This window comes from Sinocyclocheilus rhinocerous, unplaced genomic scaffold, assembly GCF_001515625.1.
Source record: "Sinocyclocheilus rhinocerous isolate Xijiao unplaced genomic scaffold, SAMN03320098_v1.1 scaffold392, whole genome shotgun sequence".
NCBI classification, from domain to species: Eukaryota; Metazoa; Chordata; class Actinopteri; order Cypriniformes; family Cyprinidae; genus Sinocyclocheilus; species Sinocyclocheilus rhinocerous.
The window spans coordinates 830,819-855,925 of NW_015638990.1; the positions used below are offsets into that span (position 1 = coordinate 830,819).

General features: G+C 37.1%; 1 protein-coding gene across 1 annotated transcript in view; it reads right to left on the reverse strand.

The window, feature by feature from the left end:
- ryr2b (ryanodine receptor 2b (cardiac)) overlaps positions 1 to 25,107 on the reverse strand; it is a 49,765-nt gene that overhangs the window by 1,385 nt on the left and 23,273 nt on the right. Inside the window, 45 exon segments of the mRNA XM_016566439.1 lie at positions 65 to 129; positions 469 to 625; positions 1,141 to 1,275; positions 1,507 to 1,653; positions 1,744 to 1,804; positions 1,999 to 2,141; positions 2,692 to 2,734; positions 2,888 to 3,018; positions 3,470 to 3,658; positions 3,832 to 3,963; positions 4,092 to 4,227; positions 5,007 to 5,071; positions 5,371 to 6,075; positions 6,157 to 6,686; positions 7,249 to 7,330; positions 7,447 to 7,551; positions 7,804 to 7,932; positions 8,170 to 8,258; positions 9,438 to 9,518; positions 9,648 to 9,721; positions 10,027 to 10,103; positions 10,245 to 10,324; positions 11,391 to 11,490; positions 11,695 to 11,745; positions 11,841 to 11,892; positions 12,349 to 12,428; positions 13,246 to 13,348; positions 13,569 to 13,688; positions 13,829 to 13,990; positions 14,035 to 14,078; positions 14,179 to 14,349; positions 14,637 to 14,729; positions 15,588 to 15,675; positions 15,756 to 15,996; positions 16,182 to 16,478; positions 16,561 to 16,694; positions 17,482 to 17,563; positions 19,300 to 19,538; positions 20,666 to 20,726; positions 21,026 to 21,075; positions 21,792 to 21,910; positions 22,539 to 22,615; positions 23,443 to 23,558; positions 23,652 to 23,775; positions 24,845 to 24,920. Coding sequence (XP_016421925.1) covers positions 65 to 129; positions 469 to 625; positions 1,141 to 1,275; positions 1,507 to 1,653; positions 1,744 to 1,804; positions 1,999 to 2,141; positions 2,692 to 2,734; positions 2,888 to 3,018; positions 3,470 to 3,658; positions 3,832 to 3,963; positions 4,092 to 4,227; positions 5,007 to 5,071; positions 5,371 to 6,075; positions 6,157 to 6,686; positions 7,249 to 7,330; positions 7,447 to 7,551; positions 7,804 to 7,932; positions 8,170 to 8,258; positions 9,438 to 9,518; positions 9,648 to 9,721; positions 10,027 to 10,103; positions 10,245 to 10,324; positions 11,391 to 11,490; positions 11,695 to 11,745; positions 11,841 to 11,892; positions 12,349 to 12,428; positions 13,246 to 13,348; positions 13,569 to 13,688; positions 13,829 to 13,990; positions 14,035 to 14,078; positions 14,179 to 14,349; positions 14,637 to 14,729; positions 15,588 to 15,675; positions 15,756 to 15,996; positions 16,182 to 16,478; positions 16,561 to 16,694; positions 17,482 to 17,563; positions 19,300 to 19,538; positions 20,666 to 20,726; positions 21,026 to 21,075; positions 21,792 to 21,910; positions 22,539 to 22,615; positions 23,443 to 23,558; positions 23,652 to 23,775; positions 24,845 to 24,920 — 6,036 coding nt within the window.

Genomic DNA, 25,107 nt, shown 5'->3' on the forward strand with positions numbered 1-25,107 from the left:
AGGAACAAAAGATGACAGACGTCATAAATCTGAATGGATTCAGGATGTTACTGTGAAAACTCACCTCCATGTCCTCCTTAACCTGCTCCTGCTGGTCTCTCAACTCGCCAAATGAATCAATGATCAGACCTTTCAGGCGATGACAACAGACCAGTCACAAACACAATTAAGTTTACGCCAAACATTTGAATCCTGAGTATCATTCCACCCCAGGCATAAGACAATCCTCTAGCATCATACAGTCCTCAGATCTCTTCCCATAAACCCCTCTCAGCATGTGAGAGCGTGATCTTTTTAATGAAGCTCTCCAGTGCTGCTCAGCATGACTCGTGTTAGAGGACAAACTAAACAATTCAAACCGAACACTTCGGCTCATTGTCCTTCTTGAAATTTGGTGCACATATCATTCATTTCAAGTGTTATTCGCAATTTCGGTAAACCAACTCTCACAATTACTCTGTGTCTTACCCTGAATGATGGCAAGGAGGATGACGATGACGAAGAAGAAGAAAGTGATGTCGAAGATGATACGGTAGAACTCAAACTCGTCACCGGCCGGGTCTTCGATTTCATCTCCAATCCCTCCTCCGGCTCGCACGCCAACGTACATGTGAAACATGTAACACTATGCACACATGAACATTAATATTTACAGATTTAGTCACCCGTTTTTGCTTTATTCCTGCACAGTCACAATAGAAATAAATAAATACTTTCATTCAGCAAGGATGCATTGAATTTATAATTTATAATGTTACAAAAGATTTCTATTTCAAATAAATGCTGTTGGTTTTGAACCTTGTTCATCAAAGAATCATGAAAAAATATACCACAGTTTCCACAAAAAAATATTAAGCAGCACAATTGTTTTCAAACATTGATAATAATAAGAAATGTTTCTTGAGTACCAAATCAGCGTATTTCTGAAGGATCATGTGAAACAGCTGCTGAAAATTCAGCTTTGCCATCACAGGAATAAATTACCTTTTGAATTGTAGTAATATTTTCCAATATTACTGTTTTTACTGTATTTTTGATCAAATAAATGCAGCGTTGGTGAGCATGAGGACTTCATTCAAAAAAATAAACCTCAAACCTTTGAACATTAGTTTAAGTTAATGATAAAAGAGGGATACTCACTGAGAGCATATCATCACATTTCATATCCACTGGTTCACCATCTTCGCTTTTGTTGTAAAATTTGCGGAAGAAGTTAAAGGCAACCACGGTGTAGAGATACACAACCACAGCCAACAGTCCCACTGTCAAAACCAGCTGAAATATATACTACTGTTCAAATAGTTGATGTCAGTAAGATTTTGATTTTTGAAAAAAAAAAATTTTTAAATAAAAAAAAATAAAACTTGACCAGTTAACTCTAGTATATATGTTTTATTCATTACAATGACAGTATAATGACATTCATATATTTGAAGTGTGACTTGAGGGTCTAAATACATTTTGGGGCCTTTGTATAGACACACAAATATAAACCAAATGTAGTACCTGTTTGCCATTATGTGTAACAGATGACAGTATGGTGCGCAGTGTTTTGAAGCCCATGGCGATGTCTAGCAGGTGGGCAGCGAAGAAGAAATTGTTATAATGACCCAGAACTGACACAAACATATACCAGGCCAGGTAAAGGAAGGACTGAGAGAAAGAAAAACACAATTTCATTTCAGATTTGACCAGTTCCTTCAGGTCTAATATGTTGAGTGTTCAAAGAGTCAGGGATCTTACATTGTCAGTGAAAACCACTCCTAGCTTCCATATCTGATACTTCACATCAATGGTGTTTAATCTGAAGCTGTGAAAACATGAGAATGATTTATTTGATTTATTTTAAGCCTATTGTATTGAACGCTGCTGCCATCATCTGGCACACACTGAAATAATTTTTTCAATCTCTGCAGATGAACTGATTGGGCTGTTTTGCTGAACAGAAGCTGGTTTGGCTGGTGAAATAAATATGGTAAATAGGGAACACGGGGTCACAGGGTCGTTACTCACAGGGCAACCTTTTGCACGGGTTTCTTGCTCTCCTGAGCCTCTGAGCTGAAGTCCAGAGCAGCTTTATCCAAACCCAGCAGCTCACTGATGCGTGCCGATCCATACAGCTCTCCATATTTCGCCATCACCTGCAGCACGGAAAGCCATCACAGAATGAATCAAACACAGAAAAACAAAAATCACACAGCTTACTGTATACACATTCAGGGAGCAAAGCATTATTAGTTGGACTGAACCCAAGTATTAAATTCAGCACATTATTCATCCCACACAGTTCATGCTACAGATATGAACGATATCTCAAAGCACGTGTCTTATTGTGTCTTATATATTATAGGTCTGCTGTTACTTATAGACACAGAGTTTATGATTTCCACCAGACGGATGACAAATAGGAAGCATCCCACTGACTGACACTGAAAGAGGGACCTAAGACTGAATGTCATAGACACTTGTGAGTGAGCCTGTAAATAACCACCAGCAACCAATCAGAACAACTTAGCAACTGCATAGCAACACTCTGGCAATCTGACAATCAAAAACTGTTTTGAAAGTAAACGTAACATGAATAATGCAAGAGTCACAATGTTTGAGTTGTGAGATACTGTCATACTATTATGTTCTTAAACGGTTTTGAAACTACATATTTTGAGTAAATATTTCATTTGTTCATCTTACCTTCCTTTTCACAAATTTATCCCAATAATTACTTGGGTATGATCTGAAAAACAGCAAAGAAAACAGAAAATAGTACTGAAGTGGTGCAAAAAGTGGCAATCACTGTTCATGCAGAAATTCATATAGAAGATTGCCACTGTTTCAATGCTTAAAAATGCTTATGTGAGCCTTTATGAGACAGTCAAACAGCTCTTACGGTGTATTGATGACCATTCTGTCCCACTGGCCTTTAATGTCATCTTCAGAAGGTTGCTCTGTGATATAGAGTCCGTCGAACTCCAGTTTACGAGCCAGCTCCTTTTCTCGCTTAAAAATGACTAAAGGAACCTGTCAAGGGTCAGATGATGATCAAGTTAGTTGGGTGAGACCATATTAAAAGGATTTTTAAACCTGTAAATGAACGATTGATTTGAATTTTGAAATCTGAAAATCTAAGGACCTATGACCTAAAATGAATAAAAATATTTCAGATTTTGCACTATTTCTAGGTCACTTATTTGTGGCACTGATCAAGTGACTCTTTGTACGGATGGTCAGATTTTCCAGATGCTCTTTGGATAATCTCGAATCATGCTGAAAAACATGAAGTATTTCTATACTGGTTTCAGACCCACTGTATGTCTAAGGGGTCTAACAAAAGCCAGAAAGGTGAAGGCATTATTTAGTCCATCAAAGACATGTTTTTAGTTTCACCATAAGAAATAAAGTGGGTACTTGCACAAAACTTAGGTGCCTGTTGTGTTGCGTGAGGTGTGTGTGTGTGTGAGCTGTGTATAACCTTCAGACAGTAGTAGCCGATGATACAACAGAGTGAGATGAGTGTATGCAGGACAGCCAGACTGTGAAGAATAATTTTCATGTAGCCACTGTTCTCTTCTAGTTCAAAATAAACTTCCTGTGAATCCTTGGTGCTGTCGTCACGAAGAGCGATCTCCACATCTTCATCCTCATCAATGGTTGCCGAAACCTAAATAAAATAATTATATCGATGTTTTTGGTGAAATCAGGGTTTGCCTGGTTTACTGTGTTAGCTGGTTTAAACTGGTTTGGCTAGTATCTGGACAAGTCATAACTACTCAGTTCTTTCAGCTGGTTTCTCAATCCAAGTGGCCTAAAAACATAAAAACAGACCAGCCTGACCAACAACATTAAATCTGATGTTTTAGCAGGGAAATCAATACTAACCTTGTAGAACAGAAGAATAAAATTGATGGCAAAAGTAAAGAACAGAGCCAACAATCTAATGTTGTAGAAATTTCTTGCAAAACAGTTCTGCAGAGAAAAGACATACTTGTAGGTCATCACATCACATATGGTTGTTAAAGTCCATATGGTTAAACATCTGTTAGTAGCTTGTATTGTGCAGCTGGAAAACAACAGAGACAGAAAGAGAAACATACCAGCAGTTTGGTGCTATGAGAGCAGATCGTTTTCCAAACAGCTGATTCCTGAACCTCTGTCTCATCTGGTTTTGAAGAGCTGAGCTTTCTAATTCTCTGTTTAGGCTTCTTTCCCCCTTTATGTTTGTCCTCATCACTGCAAAATTTAAATGCAATATCTTAGGCATTTTTTGCAATGCACTCACAAACGGCACACAATCCTTCAGAAATTATTCTAATATGCTAATCTGGTGCTCAAGAAACATTTTTTTCAATTTTCTGTGTTTTCAATGTTGAAAATGGTTGTGCTGATTAATATTTTTGTGGAAACCATGATACTTTTTTATTTTATGAATATAAAGTTCAAAAGAGCAGCATTTATTCTAAATAACATTGTAAATGTCTTTACTGTCATTTAATCAATTTATTGAATCCTTGCTGAATAAAAGTATTAGTATAATTATTATTTTTTTTAAATCATTTATTTAAAAAAATACATCTTACTGACACAAACTTTTGAACAGAGTTAATGTTTTAGACTGATTCAAACCAGCTCATGAGACTCAGGAATCAGACTACACTGGTCAGGGTGTATGTTTTTGATTCATACCATCTAACAAGTCATCCTGTCAAAAGTAATTGAATTGTTATTAAATGTGAAGTATTTGTTAATCTTCTGTGGGAGTAACAGTAATTCCCAACTTTCAATAATATTTTATTTTCACACCCTTTGAATTGTGCAGGGCCTGAACATCCTTTGTACTCAAGGGTACAATCGAGAAAATTCAAAGATCTCTTCATACAGTATGTTCCCTGAGCTTCCCGTGGGGTAGAGTAATGATACACTTGAAAGCTAAAAATCAGCGTTATGCCCTGTTAAAACAGCAGTATTTCCTGTTTTCAGAGTTTTATCTCTCCCCAGTCTGGAGCACTTACAAAGCTTTCTTAGTCTCTGAATCCTCCTCTTGCGCCTCGTGAAAATTCTCCTCACAGATGTCCACCTGTTTGTAACGTTAACAAAAAAGACATACAGTAAATGACATAAATGGACAGAGACTAAAGGGACAAAAATGTTGGCTGGTTGGACACAAATGCTCAAAGTGGACACATTTGCTTATTGAACACATGTATACATAAATGTGAATTTATTGGACAAAAATTTTCAAAGTGGACACAAATGTCCACAAATGTTAAAATAAATGTCCAATTAGACATAAATGTCAACTTCATAAACTATTTAAAAGACTTGAAATCTTTTATACTTTTGTAAGCTGACAATGGTATACTCAAGACTATTGACCTGATATTTGGACGTGTTTAGAAATCCATCCAGACTGCCATGTTGGTCTCTGCTTGACAGTGTGTACTTTTCTCCTTCCTTCTTCAAACACAAGCCGAAAATATCTGTGAGAAGCTGTGGGTCCCTGGACACTGCAGACAGATCCAGACTCATCCCTCTAAGATCACCGCGAGAAGAAAAGGCACGTGTATGACACGTATTATTCTCTCTAACCACCCCTTCTCCAAACCCTATGGTCTCAACCATGGTAGGATCCCGAAGGTCACCTAAAAGGTCAGCCAGTTTCATTTCTTTAGCCACGTCAATAATCCATCCACTCAAGAAGATGTGGTAGAGCAGATAAAGGAAGAACCAAACCAGACCTAAAAAGGCACGAGTGATAAACAACAGAGCATTGTGGAAGAAAGAGAACATCACTGAGATGATACTCCTAATGGTTATCCCTTTTAAGTGTTTTCCGATGTTCCTTATGGAAAACCATCTCAAGTCTTTGGTCATCCTGTTATCTTCAGTAAGGTTTTCATTCTTCTCCACCTTGTCATCCTTTGCTTTCAGTTCCTCTCCACTCTCTGAACCAGATAGTTGTGCAGCAAGCTGCATTTCAAAGATGGTGTCTTCACAGAAGTTGACAAATAGCTCCATCTTTTCCTTCTCTCCGCCCTTATTCACAACATCAAAGATGAACTGCCGTTTGCTCTCCTTCACCTGAATCATTGAGAACACGCATTCGTATAAGACACACATTAGTAGACCACAAAAGCACATAAGCAAATGATTGCTTAATACCTGTGGTTTCTCCCACTGTGTCCGGCTGGATTCGCTGATCTCAAAGTAGACCCTTTCGATCCGTTTCCCGCTGCCAAGGATTTCGATCCTTCCCAGGTGAGGATGGAAATACTTAAGCACGCTGTCCGCCAGCTCTAGGAAACTCTGCAAGCGGCCATCATTTGGCATGTGTTCGGACAGATTGGTCAGAAGAACAGCCACGTTAAAGCCAATATCTTTGGCCGGTTCATGAAATCGTGTCACAAAGTCTGGGTAATCCAGAAGCTCGCTTTCCGCCATCTCTGCACAGGATAACAGGAACTGGATCTCTGATTGAGAGTAGTGCTTGAAACCTTCCATGGCTCGGTGGAAGTCCTTTTTGGTAATGAGCCCTCTGCCGTCTGGGTCGTATTCACGAAAGGATTCGGATGACGTGAGGTCTTTGAGTTTGAGGAACATATCAAAGAACTTGAGGATCATCTCCACATTGCTGGATGATTCTACTAGCATATCTACCATCTGTTTGCCAATGGTCCCATTCACTACATTTCCTAGAAACACAAAGACATATTTATGTATGTCTTTAGTGGAGTTGCTTATCACTGAATTGAACTTGTTTCATAATTGATTAACTTTACACAGTTACTGAACTGAACCAACACTGAACTGACTGGAGCTGAATAATAACACTATTGTCTATTATTGCAGAATTTTAGATTTGCATCATTTTTAAATTTTGCATCAGTTATTCTGTTACTTTCCTGTTTAAAATACTGTGAAGCTGCTTTGAAACAAAGCACTATAAAAATAAAGGTGACTTGACGTGCTCAAAATGACTGCAGGACACTTAGACTCGTTCACACTACAGCTTTTGGAGCGGACTTCGGAATTTGGTTGGTGCAAAGGTGGGCTTCCAGTCATATGGATGCCAATACAGTTTCACAGTTGGTATGAAAACAAGCACAATTCTGTTTGTGTATCCAACAAAATGTAAAACAGACTCGGTATACTGATATTAGTATATTAACATTGATTGGAAAATCAACAATGCCACATTTCTAAGAAGCAAAAGAAGAAGTGCATGGAAAAGCATTAAAAATAAGATTCTCCTACCTTCAAGCATAGAAAGCAGCATTACCACCATGTCTTTTTGTAAGTCCATCAAAGCCTTCAGCAGCTCTATTTGGCTAGAATCCTGCAAACGCAAAACACCATTCTTTACTTTCTTTTATTCCCTTGAGTTTCCTACATTTTTCTTTGCAATGAATAAATTAGCACATAAGATTTAAAGTAGTTTGTCTATAGACTAACCTGAGAAAGCTTCATTTGCATATGGGCAAACACATGGAGGAAGCCAACTACAGCGTCCCACAGACGACTGTGGGCCAAACTCTGCTGGTTTCCTGTACACGGACCCTAAATTAGGCAATTAAAAATGTAATTGATATTAGTGAAACTAGTTGCTTCACAACATAAAAACACCACATTGTGGTGTGTGAACAAAGACAGACACAGCAGGTGTGGCATTTGGCCTCTGAGATGCATTTATTTGAAATAAAATATTAAAAAGGAGAGAATAACAGAATCTTAGGACATACAGTTATCAAATATTAGTCAGTATCTCTACAATTTGACAAAGCACATTTTAATTTCCTTATGTGCATTTACCTGAATGTATTCAGTGAGTGTGTTGAACACCTGCTTGGCCACGCTGATGGCTTTGGAGAAGTTGTGCTGACCACGCTCATCAATCACATCCTTCCCTGAATAATACCAGTAGAAATCACTGATGGACTCCTGTAGATATGAGGCCATCCATCATTCTCAGTATCAGACAAACAAAATGGAGGTGGCCTGTCAGCAGTGAATGGTTTATGGAAATATTATTTGGCGACAAGCTCTGTCTCACTGTTTTGGGCCCTTCTCCATCTGGTTCTGAAACTCTCAAACCACTTACAGCAGCAAACATGCATTTTTCATTCCTTTTCATGTATATTACAGACAGGCAAAATTAAAAATGTTCATTGGACTTGCCTGAACCCTGAGCAGATAGTCCACAGTGGAGATGATGATGTTGACCGTTGTGTTGTTTCCAGTTTGAGTCCGCAGGTAGTTCTGGAAGTCTGTGGGGGAAATTTCAGTCTCCAGTTTTTACAAAAATAGACAAGAATATTGATGCTGTTTAAGATTAATATGTGCAAAATAGAGCTCAATAATAAATAATCCAACGATTTCATTAATCTTACATTCAGAATGTACAGACTGTTTTTCCTTTTGCAATGTTGTGGATTCATTTTCTTTTTGACGATACAAAACAAAACAATAAACATGTTTTGGTTGCTAGCCTGCAGCTGCAGTGCACCAGTGGGCTTCCAATGCTGCCAACGGTGGTTTTTGCTTATTGGTGATATTTCAAACATGTCAAGTTCCGAATACAATAAAATCCACTTATAAATACATGCAAATACTGTTAGACGTCTCACCTGGATTTGATTTACACTGCCAATCAAACACTTGACTGAATTTCTCATCTTAAAAACCTGATTTAAAGGCTCTTAAATGCTTGAACTTGGTTTTAAAAAACAATATCATTTGAAAATTATTTATGTATTTATTTACTTTTTTACTTACATACTTGTCTGCTTACTCACAATACTTTGTGATTCAGAGTGTGCAGATATGTAAACTAATATATAAATACAGTAAAAATACAGTAAATCAGTAATATTGTAAAACATCATTACAATTAAAAAATTCTTTAAAATGTAATATTACTGAATATAACTGAATTTTCAGCAGCTGTTAATTACTCCAGTCTTCAGTGTCACATCATCATTCAGAAATCATTCTAATATACTGATTTGGCACTCAAGAAACATTATTATCAATGTTTAACACAGCTGTATTGCTTAATATTTTTGTGAACATTTGAAATTTTGTAACATCATACATTTCTAAACTATCACTTTTGATCCATTTAATGCATCCTTGCTGAATAAAAGTATTTCTCTTAAAAACATCTTGCCGACCCCCAACTTTTGAAGGTAGAATAATTCCCATACTGCCATTGCTTGAGCCAGCTGCTGATATGATGGACCATGGTTTTGTAGGACTACAGTGTATGCACTCTTTAGGGAAATCAGTCTACAAATGGCTTACTTATAGTATGGTTAAAGTTGGATAGGAGAAAGCATTTTGAGTATTTTAAGCATATTCCACATCACCTGTTGACTTTGATAGACATAGTACAAAAGAACCTTGCACTATTAAACAAAAACTAAAAGCATTATGTTTGTTCTAACCAGTATTATGGCCTTCACAAAGAAGCTGAAGGAATCGGAAAAGATCACAGGTCAGCTGTTCATCTGCCATTACTCTATCGCCTGAGAAAGAGAGAGAAGAAAGCAAAATGCAGTACAGGCAAATCAATGTCAATAAAAAGAAAATATCTGCCTCTTCTGATAGGCACATTCGTTTTTCAAAGCACTTTGTTGTGGATGTCGGGGATGTACCTGAATTGTCCTCAGCACCCACTCCTAAACTCTCCGCTTTGATCTGCCTCTCAAATGCGTTCAAATCCAGCACGCTGTGACACACAGAATTACAACAGCAACATCAAAACCACAGTCCTCTTCTTTTTAAAATACAAACTAACACAGACACTCAACAGACACTTCCAATCACAGCAAAGGAACAGATTGAAAGGGAAAAAAGTGATGTAAAACGATGTTCTTTTCTCTTGATTATACCAAGTAACTTTGAAATTGAACACAGGAGCAGGGTGACGGCGATAAATGAGTGAACAAAGCATTTCTCCACTTTTAGGTGGTTTGAGCAGCTGCTTTCTGTCAGGGAAATGTCTCACAATGCATTAGCAAATAACAGCTGAACCTGCAAGACTGCATTAAGCCGACCAGACTGTGAAAGAAGCCCACGTCTCTCTTCTGTCGCAGGTAATCCAGCATTTTCTAGGGAGAATTCAACAACAGAGAGATTGAACATGAAGTTGTTATATAAAAGTTGGTTTTGGTGGCAAATGTCAAAATTTTGGGGGTGTTGCGTTATCGCCCAAACATATCTGTAATCCAGCCTGACCTTTTCAAACCTACCTGCTGGACAGACGTGTTTCCTCCATTCAGGATTGCAATGCCCAGCTTTAATGTGGCTGCTACCATAGGCCCCATATCACCTGGTTCAAATATCACATCCAACTTAACAGCATAACATTTGAGCACTGACAATAATAAAAGTCATATGCAGCTGACTCAAGATATCAGGATAAAGATATGAATGGTGACCTGTGTCTTACACCAGGGGTTTTCAATCTTTTTGATGCCAACAACCCCCAAATATGATGATCCCCCTATGAGGGACCATTTTTCTAAAATTTAATGAAAGAAGAAAAAAAAAGAATACTTGTATTAAGGAAAGTTGCATTAAATTTATCAAAATGACAGCAAAAACATTTATAAGGTTCTATTTCCGATAAATGCTGTTCATTTAAAATTTTATTCATCAGAGAATCCTGAAAAAATGTTTACAGTTTCCACAAAAATATTAAGCAGAACTATTTTCAAAATTGATAAAAATACGAATTTTTCTTGAACTCCAAATCAGCATAACTCAGCATGATTTCTGAAGGATCATTTGACACTCACATGTAGAGTAATAGCTGCTGAAAATTCAGCTTTGCCATCACAAGAATAAATTACATTTTGAAATATTCTAATAGAAAACAGTAATTTTCAATTGTAATAATATTTTGCAATATTATAGTCTTAACTGCATTTTTGATTAAATAAATGCAGCCTTGTTGAGCATAAAACTTCTTTCATAAACATTATAAAAATACTGTCTATATAGTTTATATATAATATATTTTCATGTATAGTGATACATTTATATGGTGTGAGAAAGTTGATTTAAAAATATATATATATTTTTTTGTGTTACTTTATAATAATTTATAATAATATTTTATATATACAGTACATATTTAAAAAAACTTTTTTGTTAAAAAATAGGGTTGTCAAAGGAATAAAAATATTTTAGTAATCTCATGATGAAACAGTAACAGTAATACGAAACAGTAATATCAATTTCGATAGATGTAAGAATTACTGTTAAACAAATTCAGTTAATATCCTAATATGTTCACTGGGACATTTTTGGCAACAAAAAAATAATAATAAAATAAATAAATAAAAATAAAAATCTTGCTTTTTCTCCATGGACCCCCTTGTTTTGACTGATACCTGTGCTGGCGCTGAGGTTCTGTAAGACCATCTCAGCAGCTCCGCGTTCATGAAGTCGGGCCTGCTGATACAGCAGCCTCTGCTTTTCCATCTCTTTTTCCTAAGACAATTAATTAGTAACTCATTCAATTCACTAAGAAATAAAACATACCAACTGTTTCTCAAGTATATTATTCCTGAAGTCAATCATTGATTACGTAATTAATGAACCCAAATACAGTACATAACTGTGTCAGCATCCTCAGACTTTTCTCCTACAATTAAATCAGTAACAACTCAGATTCCCTTCATTTCCATTGCTCACCTCAAATGACTTCAGGCCATCTTCATCCTGGTCTTCCTCACTTTGACAACTCTGCAATGCAGAATTACAGTTTAGCTCGAACGCTGCATGTGTTTTGTGGCAAAAAGGAAAGATTTTGCTCAGAATGTCCTAGCAGAGCTTCTTACCTTGGCCATGATGTCAGCATAGCACATGTACTGGTCATCATCCTCAAGCTTACTGTAGATACAAGTGACAAGAGTGAACCAGGAGGGTTAAGATATGTTTCACAACTTTATCATTTTCAGGCACGGCTCCAATGGAAAAACCAAAATTTAAGGCAGCGTTAAAGATTTTACATATCACATATAAAAAGGCAATTGAATATACATATACTTTTTAGTAAATATATTGATAGAAAACAGTTCTAAATTAAAATGCACAGTTTCAACCAATATTTGCGTGTGATACATAATATTTTTCCTGATTTGTTAGCTTAATGACTTGTTAATTGCAATCAACAGTTCTAGCCAAATATCCCGTGGGTCTTATATGAAACAAGTTGGTTAGGTTGCTTCCATTGTAGACAGAGCTGAAATACTTGCTAAAATTATGTTTAAAATGGTTAGCCTTGATCTACATGCAAACGCAAAACAAATGCATGAATCAATCACACTCAAACACACACATACAAACCTCCTCTCAGTCAAGGCAGTTTGACTGAAGAGATTGATAAGCTGACGGAGTGGATCGATGTTGTTTCTCTGCTCCGCTCCCTCCTTTAGGATCTCTACATCAGTTGCTTTCTGATGGGTATAAAAGTATTCCTATTACTATAAAATCAAAAAAAGCTCATATATAGCCTTGGGTTCTATCTGGAATTTTCTATGTATTCCTACAATTTGTGGTTCACATTAGTAGAAGAGACTGTCCCATTTTGTTCTACAACATAAATTAAACAGTTACGCTACTGTTCAAACGTTTTGGATCGGTAAGGTTTCGTAAGTCTCTTTAGCTCACCAGTGCTGCATTTATTTGATCAAACATACAGTAAAAAAAAAAAAACTGTAATTTTGTGAAATATTATTACAATTTAATATAACTGTTTTCTATTTTAATATATTTTCAAATGTAATATATTCCTGTGATGGCAAAGCTGAATTTTCAGCAGCCATTATAATATAGTTTCCAGTGTAACACGATCCTTCAGAAGTCATTCTAATATGCTGATTTGAGGCTTAAGAAACAGATTATTATTATCAATGTTGAAAACAATTGTGCTGCTTAAAATTTTTTTTGTAGATCTGTCGAGTACATAAACTTACATCATTGTGGTAATATTAATGGCACTCATAAATTGAAAACTGCTATTCAAAAAACCCATTACAAAAACTCCCAAGGGAACCTGCGGTGAATTAGTCTTCCAGGGGTGCGTTTCCCAAAAGCATCGTTAGCTAACTATGGTGGTAAGCTCCAATGAACTCTATTGGTAATGACAGAACTTAGTTGCTTTTGGGAAACGTACCCCAGGTTGGGCTACACATACGTCATGATTAAACAGCTCAACTGGGGAACACAGCCAATCAGAAACACACTCACAGCCAAATCCTCAATTAGTCTGTCCTCAGGTGAGTCACGCTCTGCCTTCAGCCAGACTCTCTCATAACCCTGCAGGAAAAGGTTCACCGCTCTGTGCCTGCAGAAAAAGACCAATTTCATGTTAAAAGCTAGTAATTAATATTGGTTTCAGCCCAATGAAACATAAGGAATATGACAGAATGTCCTCTTTATTGGAGTTAGTTCAACAACGTTGCAATTCACAAGTATTTCGGCTGCCTTCAGCTTTTATAACTTGGGTAATTCATAATGCAATATGAGGAGTAAATGGACTTGTCATAACTCTCTTTGCAGCAAACCTGGGGAGATTGTACAAAGGAACCATTCTCAAACAAGCAACTACAGCCCGTTTCCTCTGCTTAGACAACATCCTATGCCACACTGCCCTCTTCGTCTTCTGAGGGCGCTCCACCTGACAGAAACACATCTTTATGTAAACCATTTACTATAAAAGAACCATACAAAAATCTGAACTGAACAAAAAAATGAACTGCACTGGTTCATGTTTGAATGTATTTATATACAATATGTGCCATCAATTATCATTAGCAATCATTTGTAGTAATTCATTCCCAGTCTAACCTGATCCAGATGGAAAAGAACACGAGCGATGCTTAAGATCCTCTCAACACTGAGGGGATCTATTGAGTATTCACACAGATCCTGGCAAAAAGAAAAAAGAAAAGCCAGGTAAGGAGGCTCAAATAGAATTTTCACAGGACTTTATCGGCTCTTTCACAAGTTGTCTTCTGGCTCACCTGTTGCAGGTTGCTGCGAATGTACGCTCTGACCTCATCCTCTGTGTCCCTCTAGAAGCAGATGAATGTTTCAGGTGTCAGGAAAAAGAATTACAATATTTTCAAGATGAGGAATGGATGGATTTTGCAAACATTGTCATTACAGATGTACCTGAGAGAAACGGCTTTTGGCATGAGTGGCCAGGCCCTGATAGCCATGGCAACATCCATTCATGGCAACCGAGAGGAGTTTTTTTGGTGCCGCCAAAATGAGAGAGGTGTGTGTGGAGTAACAATCACCCTTCCTCTTCTCCTTTCTCCTCTCCTGGATGCACACCCCTCCCTAATGGAAAATCATACAATTTAGATTCATTCAATATTATTGAACAGCATATTTGGGTTGAGTAATGTCTTGGGTGTTTATTAAAGTCCCTGCAGGCCTCTAAGATTACAGGCCAAAGATGAATTTCTTTTCAAAGAAGAGTGTAAAAAATTAGGACAAAGCAAACTTGGTCAGGATTGAGAGGAACTAGAAAGCAAAATGTATTACATGGTCATTTAGAGAGTTAATGAAGGGAAAAACTGAATGTGCTCAAAACAAGTAATACAGTATTAGTGAAATGAAGAGACCTTATACATCCTGCTTTTGCTGCTGTTCACCAGGAAAGTCATGTTGTTTATTTCATTTTGAACAACAAAGTTCTGTTCTTCCCATTTGAAATTCTAAACAAAAACAAGTGTGTAAAAGACAAAAGTTTAAAAATGTTTAATGAATGCCAAAAGGGTACAAATCAATAAATAAAAAAATGTAACCCGAAAAATAAACATTTACCATAAAAATAATAAAGTACATTTTTAGAGCTAGATTATACAAAGGGGACATTCACAATTTGTGTGTGTTTTATCATTTGATTTTTTCCCTGACATCATTTTATAACATTAGTCAGACAAAGAATTATAATATCATTCTTTCTTATTACGTTATTTGAATTTAGTGTTCAAACAGGCATCATTGACGTAAATGTGGGTGACCATATATGCTGTGCGCTGGATTTCTAATGGCAGAAAATTAAATATTTTGGAATGAATATATTTTAAATGTTTTTGGAGCCCTGCACATGGCAAGAAAAAAATATATTGTGACCACAAATATATTCAAACTATTTATTAATTCATGGCCAACTTCGATTAATTTTTCCCTCGTTTTAGTTGAATCACAGCCATGTTGTACTAATTTGTTTAATTTGTTTCAATTTAGTTCATTTGTGGCCTCAGTTAAACAAAAACAAGGGAACAAATGACTACAATGTGGCCACGACTGCACTAAATGAAGGCAATTAATTACTAAAATGTGGCTATCATTTAATAAATCGTAATTCCTAATCCGTGACCACAATATCTATTTTTTCTCTCATGTGTCATGTGTGGGGCTCCGTCCATTTTAGCTTCAAAAGATGCACATTTTTCAGGACATTTTCAGATTTTCTTTGACTTATTATACTGCATTATATGACCCCTTTAAAAGGAGTAGAGTAAATATTAGATATTAAATCTTCATAAATATGACTGGGAGTTGCTCACATGAGATTTAGCCCAAAAAATGAAGACTTCAGCTACGAGGGAGAAAAGCTTCTCAGCATCTGCTTCCACCTCTCTCAGCCAACTCATTCTAATGATACCAAACACAAATAGATTAACCAATAGTGAATTTTAAACTGAAAACAGGTTGAATACGGCACAGTTTCTCACCTGTGGAGGTCTATAAATGGAATGAGTAAAGGGTAAAATGAGTAGATATCTTGGACCAACACAGTAAACCTTTCCTGGATGTCTAACTCCTGCTCTGAGACATCGCCATGCCCCGCTGTCTTCAAGTGCTCTTCTTCCAGGAGAACTGACTCCGCCCTCTTCCTCAACTTTTCCATCAAAGGCAGGAAGTGGCTCTTCAGGAGGTGTGGCTCTGCCTGGCTGATGAGAGGCTGGCCAAATACTAAAAGAAATACTCTGCTCTTTATGGCATTCGTGGTTATATTTGTACCTTCCACTGTAAATTGGAATTCATTACAATCACAAAATTTGTAATGCACTTCTGTTGGTTTTCTAAAATAAGTGCTTCAACAACACATTAAAATCCCCATAATCTAATAATTCACTTCTCTAGAGGGACCAGCTTACCTGCGAGGCGTTTCATCCAAGCACTGTCTGCGGTCCCCAGATGGGCGTGGATGATGGAGAGGATGTGACCCAGTAGGGCATTAGCATGCTGGGGTGTGACACAAGAAAAGTGGCCCTCCTGGGATGCTTGGTTATCAGCTTCCCCCCAGCGAGAGACATAACTACACAGCAGAGGAAGCGTCACCTCAGTGACCTTTGTCAAAAGGGCATGACGGGCCGCTGATCCTGCCTCTGCGAGCTCTTCAACCTCTGAGAAAGCCTCCTGCAAAGTGGGGAGGAGCCTACAGGCTCTGCCGGCTAGAAAGACCACACCAAAATCCATGAGGAAAAATAGCATGAGGCAACGTGAGTGTGTTCACGTTTTTGTGTTTTATTGAACTTTTCTTGCCTTTACCTTCACTCTCTTCATTACTCATAGTGTCGGAGAGGGAATGAAGGTCAGTCAGCTCCAAGAAACACACAGGGAAGGCTGCAGATAAAGCAGCCAGACACTCTCCCAAGACCGACCTCTGCCTATCAAAACAAAGATAAAGGCTGATCGGCAGATGAACTATAAACCTAGACATGAGCTAATAACTATGGAGCATACAAGTCTCATAAGGACAAACTGAACAATAAGTAATAAAATAATAAGAGTCAAACACCCTAATTAACACAATTTGCTAAGAACAACACATTTGTTAAAGGGTTGGTTCACCCTAAAATAAATGTCCTTGTCATCATGTCTGCCCAAAATCTAGCGTAGCGTCAGTTCTGGCAGGTCACGTTAGTCAAGCTCGCATCAGCTGACTCTCAGCTGATCCCCATCAACCTATGGGAATACGACACCTATCCAAGTATTCATATATAAGGTCCCGCAGTAGTATCAGCAGTTTAATTACATGTTAAAATTAATTATATATCAAATACACAATGTGTCTAAATAGAAAATTGTAAATTGTAAATTGTTTAAGTTTAAATTGATATTTTTAGTTCTCAATTTTACTGTTTTCTGTATTTTAATTAAATAATTCCTGGCATGGTAATCATAAAAGAATTCTTGAAAAACATTTTGATCAGTAGAGTAAATACCAGTATGTCCCATCATATGACCTTAGAAGACTTGCAATATAGTGCAAGAGTAGTATAGACCCTTTAAAGGTGCATTTATGATGATTTTTTTGGAATTGACAGGCATAGAATAAGACAAAAAAAGCTCCATTCCTTGTGTTCCCAACAACAAAAATAAAAGCATGGGTTTGAAACAACATGATAGCAAATACTGACAGGATTTTCATTTTTGAGTGTGATAGAGTGTTACCTCTCAATGAATGTACCACTGCAGGTGCCAAGAATGTATAGACAGCTGAGGATCATGTAGCAACAGGAGTGCACTTCATCCACTGAAAGAAAAAAAATAAATCATATATTTAAAAAAATATATATATATATTTTCTTCTAGCGTTTTTGCAAGAACTCTTGCATCTTTGAAGTTCAGAGCAAATAAAAAACTGATTCTACTACGATTCATCCCAACTGCGTGTGAGATTTATTCATAATACAGTTGAATTGCAAAAGAGGAGTAAAAGGGGTGAAATTTTTTCTAATTAAATGGTAATGAGTTCATACAGAGCAAAAATGTACAGTATGAATGATTCAACACATGATGCTGCTGTTCTACAAAAGTGCTCTTATCGCAAAGAAGCCTGCTGCCGTCCTGCAGTGTGGAGCAAACAGTGTTCCCTTTCGTGGAACTTCGAACTGCGTCCTCTAGGGGTCGCTATGGGGGACGCCTCGTCGTGACCCGTGTCTGAAGCATACATTGAAATAACACCAACTCGTTGGCCGGCGACAGCCATGACGTCACTACCGGTGCGACTATAAAATAGGCGCCGGTAGCACACATCATTCGGTTTCTTCGTCGTCACTGACCGTTCTGTTTGAAGCGTGCATTCTAAAGCAAAAGTAAGAGCTTTTCCTTTTATTATGGCGAGCACTAGTAGGACGTTTAGAAGGTGTGTGTACCCATGTCATCGCTATTTAACACCCGATGACTCGCACGATCTATGCGTTGTTTGTTTGGGCGAAGAGCACGCGCGCGATGCCCTCGAGGGGGCAGGCTGCGCGCACTGCGAGCGTTTTTCGGTGAAAAAGCTCCGCTCTCGTGTGTCCCTCTTTTCGAGTAAAGAGGGGCAGCCATCTGCTCCCCGCGGTTCAGGACCAGCCGCTGCTGAAGCACGGAGGAGAATGAGCTCGTGGGGATCGCAGGTGGATCTGGCCGAGGAGCTCGAAGGGGGGTTTTCCCTCTTGCGCTCGTCAGCGGCGGGCGAGAGACAGCCGCCGGACGATGAGGTTTTGTCCCTGACATCATCCGATCCGGGGGCCAGTGCTCTGCTGGGCCCAGCCCAGAAAGAGCAGGAAATGGATGAGGGGAGCGAAGAAGCTGAGGCTGAGCCTTCTCAATCCTCCTGCCCTGCGTATGATGAGCTGCTAGAGGTTATGGAACGCGCCACGGCAAGGCTCGATTGGCCAGTACACTTGTGAAGATGATTGTTTATAGAAGTAATATAAGGTCATGATCAAGAGGAAAATTCTCTGGTCACAGAGAATGTGAACGAATACCAAATGCCGTTGGAAGAAACAGTGAATGTTTTCTCACAATCAACTCCTTTGGATCTGGTGCAAAACAGTATAAAACATTACTGAATGCACATTTGAGTTGAACCTAAAGAGATTTGTCATTGCATAGAGGCCTTTTTGAGAATAGTCAATTCAGAAGAGAGGCCGGTTTAAAGTGTTTTGCAATTCTTTATGCCTTAACTGCACATTGCCTACTAAAATATAAACCCAGACACACATGCCCATGATCAAACATAAGAGGGGTCAAACACAGGGCTGAATCCTGTGCAGACATGAAATCAAGTGCCGCTCTAATTGGCAAAACAGAGGTAACTGGAAAGGGAAGTGATCTGCTCAACCCAAAACCTTTGTGAATATTTTTCCACTGCCTTTCCACAACCTCCATTTATTTTCCCTCCATCTGTTCATTCATCATAGGACACACTAATCTATTCATTATTCACCCAATTAGCTGCTGCTGTTTCTTCCATCCATTCCGCCCGCTTTCGTTCTCTCTTACCGATCAGTCCCCCTCCGTGCTGCCTCTGGGCGTCGTGCAGGAATAGAGCGGAGAGCACTGGGATCAGGGCGGTGGTGGTGTACGTTATGACCTCACTGTCTCCCCTGCCTTGGGCTCGGTTCAGTCCATACTCATCCCAGGTCACATTATCTACTGTTAGCTCGAGGTCTTCTGCCGAACCTTCAAAGAACGACCACAGCGACAGCCTGACGGATTCGTTAGTGGTTTTCAATAACATCCTAGACAATTACAGAAAAATTAGAATGACCTTAGAAAAAGGCTTTTACACTCACATGGCTGCATTTATTTGAATTTTCAGCAGCCATTACTCAAGTCTTCAGAGTCACATGATCCTTCAGAAATCATTCTAATATGCTGATTTGGTTCTTAAGAAACATTTATTATTATCAATGCTGAAAACATCTTAATTTGGAAAACATGATACTTTTTTTCAGAATTCTTTGCTATATATATATATATATATCAAGTAGAAGTGTATAATTTCTGCAACAATTCATCAAAATGAAACCTAATAACCAGTTTCTAACTGGTTTTCCAGAATATTTCCTCCAAACTGCCATCAATGGAATGAATGGCTTAGTTTTAGTTGCCTCTGAATATTTAGCTGGAATAGTTGAAATGTATTTGTATATATTTTAGTATTTTGTTAAATACAAAGTATAAAATATACATTTTTGCCTGTTTTTATCAATTGATTCTTTTTTACTTTTTAATTCTGATTTTTAAATCTATTATTCCATGTTTAAACATTACACAATTTACTGTTTATTTGATGTATTAACTTCACTAATCATTTACAGATTTCTCAAATGTGACCCTGGACCACAAAACCAGTCTTAAGTCGCTGGGGTATATTTGTAGCAAAAGCCAACAATACATTGTCTGGGTCAAAATAAAAAAAAATTATTTTATGCTAAAAATCACTAGGATATTAAGTAAAGATCATTTTCCATGAATATATTTTGTAATATTCCTACCGTAAATATACCAAAACTGAACTTTTGATTAGTAATATGCATTGCTAAGGACTTCATTTGGACAACTTTAAAGGTGATTTTCTCCATATTTTGATGTTTTTGCACCCTCAGATTCCAGATTTTCAAATAGTTGTATCTCGGCCAAATATTGTCCTATCCTAACAAACCATACATCAAAGGAAAGCTTATTCAGTTTTCAGATGATGTATAGATCTCAATTTCAAAAAATGTACCCTTATGACTGGTTTTGTGGTCCAGAGTCACAAATGATCAGTAGACAAAAAGGTCCCCCACAGTGAAGGACCTACACATAATTTCACATTTTCTTCTATATCACTGCACTGAAGATGCAGTGTAGCATTAACTACCTTCCATCCAGGGACTGTGCCAGGATTTGTAGGCAGCTCACCAAAGCAAGGGCATCATTTCCTAAGAGGAAACATGGCATTGAGCTCAATGTAATCCAGCCAGTAAAAAGCACCAGCTCCTGATTTATGTTTTCAAGGGAGGGTGGGTTAATAAAATTAATGAGGTATGTAAGCATTCCCCTCAGCACTACAAGACCGGGGTGAGTGAACAATGGCTGTGGATAATGCTGAGAGTGCATGAGATGAATACCAAGTGCCTCTAAATTAAAAGTGTTTCTAGATAAATAATCAAGCAGATTTTTATTGCAAACAAAAAAGAAAGATACAAAAGAGTATGAAGAAAAAGACACCAACCCTTACCAAACAGAGAGATTCTGCGTCTGGCTAGAGCTCCGAGTTTACAGAATAAACTAGAAAATAACAGGAGAGAGGATGAATGTAAGAGAAAGAATGAGAGAAATGAATGGGAAAAAACAAGACAGATGGAACTGAAAATATATAATGACAGTAGCAAAGGTGAACATGGAGACACAGACATGCAATCAGCCATATGTGTGTACGCACACACACACACACATTTCTCCATCTTTGTGTAGTTTTTTTTACAGAGTGAATTATATTTTCTGTCTCCTAAACATTTTTGCATTTTCAGATATTTATTACAGGTTTATTACATGTTTTCAAGTCACAAATGAATTCTTTCAAAAAGAGTAAAAACTCAATACTTCAAATTAATTTGCTGTGTATCCAAAAAGGATTACATGCTGATATGCTAGCAATCTTCTTTTTAATACAAAGTGCAAAAAATAAAGTGCTCAATAAAGTGATAAATAAAGTGATATGCTACACCAAATGGCTTGGATGCACAATCATGCAAGTTTTTATTTACTGTTGCATAAATGCTCTGTCACCCATGATTTATTCCATGAGCTAAAGCTTTCAAATGATGGGTGTTAAACTGAGTAGTATTTATCTGGTCATGTGGTCTTAACACCCATAAGGGAACCCACTCAATGTAAAATAACACAGCTTTTATAAAGTTACTGAGGACCGCTGACTTATGTAAGAAAAACCCGACTCACATAATCACATGCAAATGTAATAGCAGTCTGTCATCACAAATTACCTTGTGGCCATCTCTTTTTCTTTATTGGTGGACTGGCAGCCATCTCTAAGTGAACACGTAGTGGAGAGGAAGTAGGGATAGTGATTTTTGAAGTATTGATCTAATAGTGGCAATACAACCTGGGACAGAAAGAAAAAGAGGCTTGAATAAAACAACAGTCACCAACTGAAGAAATGTTCATTTTGAACATTTAATTTTGAAGTGAAGATTTTTAGTGCACAATAACGAGATTGATAGTTGAGGAGGTCAGGGAACTGCTGACCGTTGTTATTGATCTTCATGTGGGAATGAAAGACTTTTAAACAGCAAGGCAGCAAATTGTCTCAGAACAGGGATGGATAGCAAAACATGACGTCTAATCAATTATGGGATCAGCAATGACATGACCCACAGAGATGTCCGTTTGGACAAACAATACAAAGCTGTAATTATCTGCAACTACACAAATTTACCATGACCACTGTGGTTCAATTACAAAAACATGTAAATGTTTATCCCAAAGCTTTGAACAAGCGGAGACGTTCTCTTGGTTACCACTTAAGATACAATAAACAATCCCAATACACAAAATACACATCTGCAGTGTCTTAAAAAGTATCCAAAAATCCATTTCATTTGGATAATTCTTTGGAGATCAAATCAGGCAGTTATTTAAATAGGTCTGTCATCCTGACTCAGTTAGCTGCTATGCTGTGATGAATTCTCATAGATTTCAGTGTTGTCTGACCTGCAGTAAAGATAACTGACCTTAATAAAGAAATGAATTTGTTGTTCATGGGGAACTTTCTCAGCCCTGTTAATCTGCCCTCGAGTCTGAGCAACCTCTGCAAAACACAAAACAAAATACATTTATCATACAAGTTGATTAACAGATTTCAATGCAAGGTTTTCACATGCATCAGACAAATGAGACGACAGTTGAAATTAACTGATATTATGATCCTTTTAAGGAATAGTTTGCCCAAAAAATGTTTTATTCACAAAAAAATCTTAAAATCTTAGCTCTCAAATCTCATTTACACCAGTTATTTTAGTAGTTTCATATACTATTATACTATCAATTTATATTTTAATTAGTTTTTATTTTCATATTTTCAACTTTCATTTTAACTTTAGTAATTATTAGTAGTTTAATTTTCAATAATTAGGCTTTTGTCATTTTTCCTATTTTTGTATATTTCTATTTAGCTTTATATTTATTTCAGTTTTATTTGTAATAATTTTAGTACTTCAACTTGGTTAAAACTATTTTTAATAGTTGTAGTTAAAAATGACTGATTCACATGTCTACATATTGAACATAACGTTCATATTTGAATATCAACATTGGCTCTATGAATGCTTTTAAAGAAGATTTAATATGAGAGCTAGTAATTTGATATTTATTATATGGCTTCAAGACTACTGTGATTTTTTTTTTTTTTTGAGCTTGACAGCATCTGTCTACAACCCATTTGATTATATAAAAATGAGCTATGGTAACTTTTTTGCATTAGGATTTGGAAAGGCATGAGGACGATTGATAACAGAATTTTAACTTTTGTGTAAACTTTCTTTTTAACACCTCTTTCAGATTAGTAAGGCCTTGAAATTACAGGGCAGTTATATAAAAAGACAGATGGAAGAACAGGGGAATGTGTGTGTGTCTAACCTAGCTCTAGTAACTGCTCCTGGGCTTGCTCAGTGAGACAGAGGGCTTGCTGTAGCAGGCCATAAGCGAAGCGGCTCACAGTCGCTGGGGAATCAGCATCTGCCACCTTTCTGTTCCTGTGCAGTGAAAATCCAGTCAGTGAAAATGAAATGAACACTTCAAAGGCATGATGCTCATTCTAGTATCCAGTAGCAGGAAAGCATCCTCACCTCCTCACTGAGTACCCATTGATGTGGAAGAACTTGAGAACATCTTGAGCTTTGTCTCTGACTCGACTCTTGTCTTTAACGCTCAGAGCATCGTACGGTACAAGCAGATGGTGACTGCCCCCTCCTGGACAAAAACAGCATCAGTATTAACAGCTCAAAAGATTCTGGTCCATTTTGGCTTTGAGGCAATTCCCATTGTTAAAGGAGTTAAACTGTATATAAGCAATGCATTATAATTAATTAAACTGGTGACAGTTATTAAATTAATTCCTGCACTTAGTTTGTTGCCTTAGTAGTTAGTGCATATTACAAAGCTCTCTGCAATAGTTTTAAATTAAATTTCTTTGATATTTTGTAATAAGCAGGATAGTGTACAGCAGGTTATTATAGCACTAGAGAAAAACACTTCAGGGTGCCACTGGTGATTATTTTGCAGCATTATTAGTTTATAAAAAATATTGAAAAATATGAGTGCAAATAGCAATATCAAAGGTTAAGAATAGCTTACAGTAAATATATTTCATTGCCTATACCACTGTAGTACACTACACTACCCAAGAGTTTGTGGTCTGTATGATTTCTTAATGTGAAGTTTTGTGTGCTTTTATTGCATTTATTTAATCAAAATATAGTAAAAGCAATAGTTTTGTGAAATATTGTTACAACATAAAATAATTGTTTTTCTATTTTAATACAATTTTAAAAGTAATTTATTCCTGTAATGGCAACGCTTAATTTTCAGCAGTCATTATTCCAGTCTCACTTGATCCTTCAAATAGAATCACTTGATCCTTCAACAATCATTGCTGATTTGCAGCTCAATAAATCTTTCTTATTATTGTCAGTGTTGAAAGCATTTGTGGTACATTTGTTAATTATTTGAAGAATAGAAAGATTTACAGAACAGCATTTATTTGAAATAGAAATCCTTTGTAACATTATAAATGCCTTTACTGTCGATTCAATTTAATTTATATTTATTTCTTTTTTTTTATTCTTATTCCAAATTTCTGAATGGTAGTGTATATACACACACACGAGTACAATGTACATCCACACCTCTTCCACACACACCTTACACCCAGTATTCCTATTTCACAGTGTTTTGTTTCACTGTAATACGCAGGTGGCTGCAGGATCCCTAATTTAATTCACTGTATCATTTCTCACAGCGGCCCATCTGTAAGACACACCTTTACTCTCCAGTTCCTGTAGTTTCCTGGCTGCCCAGATGTGATGATAATTCTCAGCCAACCGCTCTGCCATGGCCTTCAATACCAGATTGAAAGTGCAGTTATTTTTAATCCTGTTAATGTACAAAGCTGGCTGGTGGTATATAGACAGTATATGAGGCCATTTCTAAAATGACTTCTAAAATACGTTCTGTTATTTGGCCAACTTGAATTTGAACATTTTCAAAAAGCTATTCTATAAAAGTTACTCAAATAAAAGCAGT